This window comes from Larimichthys crocea, chromosome VI (assembly GCF_000972845.2).
Source record: "Larimichthys crocea isolate SSNF chromosome VI, L_crocea_2.0, whole genome shotgun sequence".
Classification (NCBI taxonomy): domain Eukaryota; kingdom Metazoa; phylum Chordata; class Actinopteri; family Sciaenidae; genus Larimichthys; species Larimichthys crocea.
Window position 1 is genome coordinate 10,449,871 of NC_040016.1, and position 11,795 is coordinate 10,461,665.

At 35.0% G+C, this 11,795-nt stretch overlaps 1 protein-coding gene across 1 annotated transcript; it reads left to right on the forward strand.

Annotated features, from left to right (window-relative positions):
- Positions 1 to 544: 544 nt before the first annotated feature.
- Positions 545 to 11,455, forward strand: LOC109140662 (A-agglutinin anchorage subunit-like). Its single transcript, XM_027279436.1, has 12 exons — positions 545 to 631; positions 1,321 to 3,236; positions 3,427 to 3,453; positions 4,376 to 4,401; positions 4,703 to 5,014; positions 9,735 to 9,794; positions 9,890 to 9,925; positions 10,035 to 10,112; positions 10,458 to 10,511; positions 10,796 to 10,846; positions 10,951 to 11,028; positions 11,391 to 11,455. The coding sequence occupies exons 2-12, from the start codon at positions 3,211 to 3,213 to the stop codon at positions 11,453 to 11,455; spliced, it is 813 nt and encodes a 270-aa protein (XP_027135237.1). The 5' UTR covers positions 545 to 631; positions 1,321 to 3,210.
- The last annotated feature ends 340 nt before the right edge of the window (positions 11,456 to 11,795 follow it).

Sequence of the window (11,795 nt, forward strand, 5' to 3'; positions counted from 1 at the left end):
AAGCACCAGAACATGAGAACAAACCAGCTATCACTGTGGTAATTCTAATCTAAATATAAAGTCTGTGAACTGTGTGTTCATGTGATTCCTATTCTGCAAAAAGACACATGAATTAAAAAATATTAATTCAGTAAGTGCAATATTTTACCAACTAGAGGGAAGAGCACACAGCTTGTGTAGCATAATTTATACAAATAAAACTTTAGTAAACGCTAAGTTAACTTAGAGTAGACCACGACCACAATCATATAAATATTTTACACTCTGACTCTACAGACTGTTACATTTGTCTGTCTACTGATATGAAAAAACAAAAACAAAACAGAGCTGCTGTGTGAACAAACATCTTTCTTCAGAGTTCAACCTCTAATGTGGTTAGACTCTGAACTAAATCAAACATGCACTGGGTACTTAAAGGATGTCACGTGTACATGTGTGGTCTGTGTGTCTGTCAGATGCACCTCTGACGCTGTCTGTGGTTTTTTAAAGAACAAGTTCTCAAGCGCAAGACAGTTCAGTACGTCAAAGTCTCGGTGTAGTCAGACACAAAAGCATATTTTTGGAGGATTGTGGACAGTCTCAGCATTCAGCTTCATCATGGCTGGATGCCTGTTGTTTGTCATCCTCACGTGTAAGTTAAACCTCTTTTTGATTTTTCATTAATAGTGTAGGTTATTAAGAAATGTAGATTCACACCTTTTTATTTTTTTATTTACAAACCTGACATTAATATGTAATCAGCCATTATGTGTCAGGAAACACATAACGCCACACCAAACCTATATGCTTTATTATTTTTTAGGATTGCTTCATTTATTAAGTTTTTATTGAATTATTATTACATTGATTTATCTTGTTAACAGATTTTTCCATTTCCACAAATTTCCAACAGATTAAAACTCATGGTCAGTCTTTGATCTGTTATCTTTCATGTCCAGCCATGCTCTTTTCACTGTGTGGAAAGTTAAATGTATACAGTTGTATACATTTATCTAAGCTGCATTAGATCCCAATTTTTCATTCTGAATATCTTCATATTAATGCAGGTATTAATATAATGCCATTCGTATCATACTTGCTACATGAGTTTCTGAGACTTCTATCTCATCAACATGTTCAATACTTGCCTTAAAAACCTGTTGTATGTGATCTGATACATGCATTCTGCCCCCTGGTGGACCATCATGCCACTACAGGCAGCTCAAGTTTTGTTTTGGTAATTTCCAACATTTTTTCCGCCTACCACAAAGTGAAATAGATTTGCAATAAAACAGCGAACCTCATTGGAAACAATCATCTTACTGTGTGTGTTTTTCTCAGTTGCAGGTTCTGAGGAAGTGAACAAACAGGAACCTCAAAATGAGAATGTAAGTCATGTGGTAAAATATCAAATATATTTGTCATATCCATAAATAGATGCTACAGTTGGTTTCGCTTTTTCCCCAGTCTGACACATGCCATTTGTACTCCACCATCCCTCGATGAACCAGTTGCAGTACGTACGGTGTTCAGCACCTTGACGACAACATGAAATGCAAATAATTTTATACTGTACAAAGGGAACTGTTAGAAATGTGAAATTTGAGTTTAAAACTTGACACTGTATAATCTAGATGTAATATACTTTTCTCAGATTTTCCAGCCAGCTTCAATTTTAAAGTTGTGATTTAAGAAGCACAGCATATTTCAACCTACATTATAATTTTGCTTCTTTTTTTTAAATTAAAAAACATATTTACTCATATTCATGTTTTATAATGTTCATATTTTTTGTAACTGGATATAGTCTGACTTACATCCCCTATAAATACATTTTCTACTGTACAGACAAAGAAAATTCCTCACCCCATTACTCAACAACTACGCCCTAAAACAACATTAAAATTTAACAACAACTTCACACTTTAAACAACTTTAAGTAGTCCTTACATTTGATTTGAATGTCAGATAGTCTTGCAACAAATAGCAATGATCCTGTGTCGGTAGTACAATTGCACAGAGAGTAGCTCTCCCTGCTGACCAAATGGCCTCAATGATCTCCACCTGAGTGTTATAGGAGTAGTGTAGTTCTCTTGTGGAATAGGGCGGTGCGTAAGCTGTGTGCAGTTAAGCAAGAGTGAACAAGCATCAGAGAAAAGAGTGTGAAGAGAGACAGATACAAATATTAAATTACTACTACTACCACCATGAGGACGACTATTTGGATGACTATCTTGTTACAGTGGCAGCACCACAATGTCCATTATGGAAAATGTCCCGACATTCACTGTGACCACAGGAAGGAAATGTTATGCACTTTCATAGAAATCCAGAACCAGCCCGCCTCATGCTTCCACTCCTGTACCAAACAAAACGTTTATAAATGTTTGTACTGTCTCTAAAACTGACCAGTTTTGTAAGTGTGGATGCAGATATCGATCCTCTTCAGTCCTTTATAATAACACTGTAGGCAGACACTTCTTGACACAGGTAAATCAAAAGGTATGTTTGCATAAACTACAATAATCATGCCAATGATAGTTGAAACCTAACAGTGAGCTGCTTTTCTCTTCCTGAATGTAGTAAAAAGTTACTGAAATGCTGTGTGAGTCTCTTTCTTTTTATAGAGTGACAGCAGCAGCCGCTCAGAGACGCTACATCCGCCCTGAGAGACACAGCGTGCAGGTCTTCAAAGTCAATTTGAAATACAAGCGTCACTTTTCTCGCATCTATTTTTTTAGCTTTGCTTCAAACAAGTTAGGACTGAAGATAACATGAACTGTGTGTTGCAATGTTTTAAATAATAAAAACATCTTCTTTAAATATAAAACATGTTTGTACCAAAGCGCCTTACACATGAGGAGTGAGTCACACCTTACATGAACACAAATTAATACAACTCACAATCACATAAAATGCAGTAAAAACCAGCTACAACAACAACAAAAAGACTTACAGTAATACAATGAAACAATGAAAAGGGGAAGCAGTATGAAAGTAGTATGAAAAAAGTTTTGCCTCTAATGTGGTTGATTCTATCTAAAGAAAATAACGGATGTCACATGTTCATGCGTGACCTGGCTGTTAATGTGAATTGTCTCTGATGCTGCCTGTGGTTTTCCTGAGTACAAGAAGACAGTTCAGTACGTTAAAGTCTCGGTGTAGTCAGACACACAAGTATCTTTTTGGAGGATTGTGGACCGTCTCAGCATTCAGCTTCATCATGGCTGGATGCCTGTTGTTTCTCATCCTCATGTGTAAGTTAAACCTTTTACTGATTTTTCACTGAAAATGTAGATTCACACTTACAATATGTCGCCATTATATATTCTTTACAGTATGTGAAAGCACACTTATATTTTATGTTTGTTCATGGTCGCTTAAGTAATGAAGTTAATATTGTGTTATTATTACATGTATCTTGTTAACACATTTTATTTCCAACAGATTCTCCTCTCAAGATTCAAACACAAGGTCAGTCTCTGATCTGTTATCTTACTGATATGATTTTCTGTTTATGATTTGATGACTTTTTTACACACAGTAAACACAAACCAATGTCACATTAAGAATGTTATTGTATTACTTAGGTATGTGACATGTTTACCTCCAAATTTTCAGCTCTTCTTCCACCTAAACTGACAGTGAATCCACCGATGATCACAGAGACAGACTCAGTCACATTGAACTGTCAGACTCCATCATCTGTTTCTGTGTCTCAGTGTTATTTTCGCTTTGTTAGAGGAGGACGTGTTAAAAGCTTCCCTTGTCTGCAGACACTGACAGGAACTGAGGTGCTGAGTATGTCACCTGCTGAGGTTAACGTGACATGTTTTTATGTTTATGTGTATCTATCTCCTGACAGTGACGTGTTCTCCATCATTATTCGAAGTGAGTGAAACACTGCTGCTATGGACTAGTATTATGATATCTTCATATACTGTAGTGTCAGCACAAACCACAATGTGGCTCAAAACATGGGGGTCGGGTCATTAGAAGAAGTGTTGGATGATTTGGAAAGAGCACCAGATTTAATCATTCAAACATTGTCTAGAAATTCATCAACAGAATGATTTTAAATGAATGCTATTTTTAGTAATTCGTTCTAACATACACTTACATTTTCAGATCTTCCTCCACCTAAACTGACAGTGAATCCACCGGTGATCACAGAGACAGACTCAGTCACACTGAACTGTCAGACTCCATCATCTGTTTCTGTGTCTCAGTGTAATTTCAATCTGGGGCGGGAAAATACAAAAGTCTTCTCTTGTATGAAGACACTGACAGGAGAGGAACTGCTGAAGATGTCACGTCAAAGTTTACCAGCTGAAGTAAAAATAGATTGTTTTTATGTTGAAAAGGTTGGAGATATAAATTCTCCATCTCCACACAGTGACACATCCTCCATCACCATACACAGTGAGTGATTGTTTCTCCTGATGTTATTATATCTCAATACAATATCATCACTAGCAGACAGAAATACTGATTCATCAACCTATGTTCCCATCACAGTGCCACCTGTGGGCAAAGGTGATGCATGATTTTTATTACGTAAAAATTAATGAAACCTTGTTAATGTCATAATATGTTTTACAGTTAGTTGTTGTTTTGTGATTGATCACAGTAGGACAATTTTCACATCACAGGCACATTATAATCTTATTTCATAGGAGAATAGTTCTTTGTATTTAATGACTTTTCATTCATCTTTTTGTAGGACAAAAACCAGAAATGAGTCTTCAACATTTTCCTGGTGAATACGTTTCCTTTATTTGCTCTCTGCCTGGATCTGCTGATCGTGATACGACATGTAACCTGTACTTTGGAGAATCAAGTCATCCAGTTCAAACAAAAACCATCTGGAAAAAAAGAAACTCAAAGAATCAGTGGATCTGCCAGTTTACTGTCACAACTGAAGATCTGCTGAGACGTCTACGTTCAGTTCAACAAAGTGATGCCAGCTGTGATTACACTTTGAGAAGTGAACCCAACTCTTTGTCTCCTCGTAGTCATGGATACAGCTTGACTGGTGAGTCAGAAAATACATGAACACACATGCTACACTGGCTTTGCTATATGTGACACAACATTTGCAATGAAACTGATGAATGCTTCAGTGAAAACAATGTGAATGTGTAAATCAAACATACATCATCACTCAAAAGTTTAGGCCATCTGTTTTACTGATGTTTTTCTTCTGTATCTCAAAAACGATGAATTGTTCGAAAAATTCGCTCAAAATACACAAAATACAAATGCACAAGTAATAAGAGTGTCCCATATAATTGTCTTCATTAATATTGACTTGATTGTACACTAGAAATTTCTTGACTCGAATCCATCTTCTCTTACTGTAGATATTGTGAAAAAAGAGTCAAGCTTGACCCAGACAATTTCAACACTTAGTATGACAGGTATGAAATTTTAGATAGCAGTCCAGAACATCGTTGCACTTCTGCTTGAATTGGTTTCAAATTTTGAGGAGGTCTTTTTGTGTTTTATTTGCCAGGTTTAACTGTTGACAGGTCTAATGCTTCTACATCAGGTAACAAAATAACAGATATATTAGGTGTGACATTAGTTCATCACAAACTATACATGTTTCAGTGTATTCAGTATTTACATTTTTGTTTTGTTTTGTTTTGTTTTTCCAGCAGGTTGGCCTGTTGGTACGCACAGTAGTACTGTTGTTTCTACATCTACAACACCAGTGAAACCAGCATCAGGTGACATGTTTATCACGTTTTTCAAAGATTCACTCTGATTTATTACAAAATGTTGATATGTACAAAATGTTTACATGTAAAAAAAAGTGACTGTGATTATCCTGAATTTCAGTCAAAGTGATTTCTGTAAAGTAATCGTGTGCGTGTGTTTGTATGTACTAGTATAACCTCTACCTCTATAAACCCAGAGTACTCTAGACTAAAGATTATTACTATTATTACATAAAAATGCTCACATGCACCGCTGTGAATGTTAAAAACATTTGTGGCCGTGCACTTCCTAGGTTCAACTGTTAGTACGCCGAGTACTAAAGACAGAGAAACCGCAGCTTCAGGTGAGTATAATGTAACTCCTCACATACAGTACTGCTTATTCTGATATTAACCCTTTGTTGACATATTATCTGGTTGTTATGAAATTTTTCTTTTAGATATTTAACACATTTGAGTTAGCTGTTTAAATCACCCAAGATACTCAGGGTCAAATATTAGATGTGATGTTATTTGTGCTAAATGTGATATCATAAAAGATTTTATTTTGAAGTTTAAAATGACTCTTTCATCTTTAGGAGTCACATGTTGCTTTACTGAAAGAAAAATCAAAATGTCAAGTAATATTAATATTAATTCTTAACATGCCCACAACTGGACTTCCTCAAACCTGGATCTTAAAATTATGTTTAAACCTAATTTATTCAGTAACTTAATATCAGTATGTCAGTACTTTGATTTCCACTTTATATATTGCACTGGTATTAAGTGTTGATTGATCATGTTTATGCCTTTTATTATTTCGCAGCAGAAATGTGGATATGGAAGTTTGTAGCAGTTGTGGTTGGTTGTGGAGTAACTGTCGCTGTCATCTCGCTGGTTTCAGTAATACTCTGGAGGAAAAGAAGAGCTGGTGAGAACTTTATCTTATAAAGTCATAATCTGCTGTTTTTATATCAGGGTTCACACACATTAAACATTGAAATGCAGAATTTTATAACAAAAATCTGAAACCATCTCCATCTGGGGGAGAGACAGTTTGTATCATAATTAAATGTACGTTATGTATAGAGGTAATCATTGACTCCTGATATTTATTCATTTACAAAATTCAGGCACATTTTGGATACTTGGATCTTAAATACAGTTTGCAGAAGTCTCTGACACAGTTTCATATTGTCTCAGATGAATAGCGTTTACAGAGGTCACAGCTACTAAAATAACCAGTGTGGAAATAAACAGCTTGCATAGAACATGACGCTGTAACTGAAAGTAACCACGCGTTAGACCACCTCTGCACCAAGACAAAAATAATCTCCTTTTCTTGTCTCTAAGTCTTTTTCACGTGTGAACAAAACATATTTGTTGAGAAGAGATTATATTTGTTCTCTGAACTGTGGGTTTATTTTGTTTTGGCTAAAAGACAAACTTGAACATGTAATGCTGTCTAAGATACAGACAATGATTACAAGCATATTGTCACGTCAAATTCTTGAATTTAATCAGCTGGAGTAAAGACTTTTATTTTAACTCAGAGAAATGTTTGATTGACATGAAGACTTTGAAATAAAATGTCAAACTTAATGATAAACTTTCATCTTGTCATCTTCGTGTGTCTGTCTCAGTCACAGGCTCTGTGGAAGTGAACAACCTGGAACAACAAAATGAGAATGTAAGTCTGACATGAGGTCAAATATTAAATATATTTATAATATATATTATGAGATGCTACAGTTGTTATTTTTTCTTTTTTCTTTTCCCAGTATGACACATATCATTTGTACGCCGCCATCTCTGAGGAGCCAGCTGAATTTGCCCTGAAGGAAATGATGTACAGCACTGTGCAGCCGCACTGAAACACAAACAGTGTGTAGAGAAAGAAAGCAGCCTGAAGAACTGTTGTAAACATTGTGTGTAAAGTTGACCCTGTATAATCACGACTAATGTTTATGTTAGAATTGCTCCTGCAATGTATTTTTCTCAGATCAACCAAACTTTTACCAACATTTTACAGCCAGTTCCAGTTTTTAAGTTTTGGTTTACGACATGCAGCATTGTTCAGCCTGCATTTCATTTTTGCTTGGGGTACTTTGCTGGCTCACTTCATAGAGCATAGACCACATATGTTCAGGCTGAGTCCTTACCACAGTCACCTGGTTTCAATTTCACCCTGTAGCCCTTTGCTGCATGTCTTCCCCTCAAACCCCTGTCCTGTCTCTCTCAAACTGTCACTGACTAATAAAAGCTTTGTTGTTTTTTTTCATGGGTTTTATTCATAACTACAGCAAATTCATGTCTGTCCTGTTTTTTTCTTTTGTTTTCTATGTCTGCATGTTTTCTGTTTAATGTTAAACATATTTTTGGAAATTGGATATATTTTATGTTATTGTGATATGTGACTATGTGCTAAAAATACATTAACATGCATTTATGACTTACTGTTACTGCTATGGTGCTAATATACTGTATTTTGAATCACGTTATATTCTTCACATATGTTTTATATTCTGCATAAAACCTATATGATTTCATAATCATATTTAATTGATTAATGCTGAAAATGCAACACAAATAAACTCCACATGGCCTTTTCCTGCAGAAGACAAAGTGATTTGTGTTACATATTAATTTGTACAGTGTATGAAATTCAATTGGATACACTCTTGTTTATCCTTTTACCTGAGAAAGACAATCTGGTAATAAACGTGAACTGGTGTTGAACAAGTGGGGTCTATTCTTTACATGTTTTGTCAATAAGCAGTTCATGATAACACAGTACTCACGAAAGTAACATCTGGGGACGTTTTTAACCATGAACATGTTAATCAAATAATTCAAAATAATTTTATATTTTTATGATTTTAATCTAAAAAAATGCACTTTGTGTAAATTATGACCTAGATGGATCTAAAGTTGGTCTGAAGTGTCTATGATGAAAAATGAGGAAGCTATTGACAAAAATTGGCCCATAGTATCTGATGTGGTCATATAAAAAAAGGTTAGTGTGCCTTCACCCCGTTGCATGCACCTTTGAGACAGTCTGTAATATCAGCTCGTGTTCAATAAAACTGGAAACATTCAGATGTTTCGGTGCATATCTGAATAAAACATAAATACTAATTTGCGCATGTGTGCAGGTGCAGCTGTTTCATCTCTTTTTAGTAAAGAACTATGTCAAATACTTAGTGTATTTAAGTATTTTGACTTAAATCCAGCTGAAACTGTTTGGTCATCATAAAGTTAGAAACACACACACACACACACACACACACACACATATATATATATACAGTATAGCCACATGTCACTGTGGTAATTTACAGTTCACACATACTGTGACCTGTCTGTTCATGTGACTCTCTTCTGTGGATTTCCTGTTCTGCAAAAAGACCCTACTGTATGTCAAAGTCCATGTAGTCAATCACGCAAGTCTAGTCTTAGACATTCAGTATTCAGCTTCATCATGGCTGGTCACCTGCTGTTAGTCGTCCTCTTGTGTAAGTTAAACCTCTTGTTTCTTTTATTGAAACTGTAGGCAACTGTAGGCATAGTCTCTGAAGTCTTCTCAACCAAAGCCAAACAATTGCTACTGCCGAGTGCTGAGTTTTAGCCTTTGTTGAAGATCATTACAATATTTTTCAGAATGATAAGAAACTGATTTTCCAAATGTGGGCTGTGAGTTTGACAGGGTCCCAAATTACATTAAATCATCACTGAGATGTAAAATGATGTCTTAGGGCATTAACATTAAGAGTTGACTGTTTACTCTTACATTTGTTTCTCTTAACACACTTTGTTCTCCACTAGATTCATTTTCTGAGATGGAAGCGCAAGGTCAGTTCCTGAATTTCATATAATTTTTCATTGCAAGTTTATTCTGTTATAACGATGAATTGTTTTAACAGTTCGGTCAAAATATACAAAATACAAATGCACAAGTAATAAGGGTGTCCCATATAATTGTCTTCATTAATATTGACTTGATTGTACACTAGAAATTTCTTGACTCTAATCCATCTTCTCTTACTGTAGATATTGTGAAAAAAGAGTCAAGCTTCACCCAGACAATGTCAACACTTAGTATGACCACAGGTATGAAATTATAGATAGCAGTCCAGAACATCATTGCACTTCTGCTTGAATTGGTTTCAAATTTTGAGGAGGTCTTTGTGTGTTTTATTTGCCAGGTTTGACCGTTGACAGGTCTGATGCTTCTACATCAGGTAACAAAATAACAGATATATTAGGTGTGACATTAGTTCATCACAAACTATACATGTTTCAGTGTATTCAGTATTTATTTTTTTGTTTTGTTTTGTTTTGTTTTTCCAGCAGGTTGGCCTGTTGGTACGCACAGTAGTACTGTTGTTTCTACATCTACTTCACCAACACCAGTGAAACCAGCATCAGGTGACATGTTTATCATGTTTTTTCAAAGATTCACTCTGATTCATTACAAAATGTTGATATGTACAAAATGTTCACATGTAAAACATTGAATATGTTTATAAGAAGTGATTATCCTGAATGTCAGTCAAAGTGCATACTGTAAAGTGATGGTTGCTGATTGGTTTGTGACTGATATGCAGTTGCCTTTTGCAGACTTTTTGTGCAGATGCTAGCCAGTATTGTTAAAGTTGTTATGCAGCACAAGGCAAACTTGCAACTCTGACAACTTTGCTGCTTATTATTTGTACTTAATTCCAAATATATACATCTTTTCATAGAATGAAAATATGTTTTTGTGCCTTCAAGAAACAGATACTAGTCTGACTTCTATGAATCCAGAGTCTGGTGATGAAATATCAGGTACTGTAGACTAAAAATTATTATATTCTCATAAAAATGCTCACATGTATCGATGTATGTGAGACAACACATCCAAGAAAATTGTGTTGACTGCGCCTTTAGTCCTTTCTAAGTATGGTCACTGTACTCAAAAAGAGAGAATCAAGCGTGACCCAGACAATGTCAACATTTGGTATGAACACAGGTTTGAAATTTTAGATAGCAGTCCAGACTGTTCAGTATTAATTAGTTTGAAATATTGAAGAGGTCTTTGTCTTTATTTTTATTTTTTTATTTTTTGCCAGGTGTGACCGTTTACAGGTCTGGTGCTTCTACTCCTATAAAACTAACATCAGGTAACAAAATATCATCTGTACTAAGTGTGACATTAGTTAATCACAAATTATACATGTTCCAGTGTATTCAGTATTTACATTTTTGTTTTGTTCTGTTTTTCCAGCAGGTTGGCCTGTTGGTACGCACAGTAGTACTGTTGGTTCTACATCTACTTCACCAACACCAGTGAAACCAGCATCAGGTGACATGCTTATCATGATATATATCAAAACATGTTAATATGTACAAAATGTTATTTACATGAAAAACATTTAACATGTTTATAAGAAGTGATTATCCTGAAGTCAGTCAACTCTGACAACTTTGCTGTTTATTATTTGTACTCTTATTGCAAAGCAAGACAATAAATATATACATCTTTTCATATGAATGAAAATATGTTTTTGTGCCTTCAAGAAACAGATAATAGTCTGACTTCTATGAATCCAGAGCCTGGTGATGAAATAACAGGTACTGTAGACTAAAAATTATTATATTCTCATGAAAATGCTCACATGTATTGATGTGAATGTTTTATAACATTTGTGGCTGTGCACTTCCTAGGTTCAAGTGTTAGTACGCCGAGCACTAAAGACAGAGAAACCGCGGCTTCAAGTGAGTATATGTGACCCCTCACACACACAGTACTGCATATTCTGATATTAACACTTCATTGACATATTATCTGGTTGTTATTAATTTTTTCTTTTGGAAAAATAATTAACAAAAGAAAGAGATTTAGCTGTTGACATTATCCAAGATACTCAGGGGTCAAATATTAGATGTGCTGTCATTTGTGCTAAATGTGATATCAAAGAAGATTTTATTTTGAAGTTTAAAATGACTCTCTCATCTTTAGAGTCACATGTTGCTTTATTGAAAGAAAATATCACAGTCAAGTAATATTAATATTAATTCTTAACATGCCCACAACTGGACTCCCTCAAACCTCGATCTTTAAATTATGTT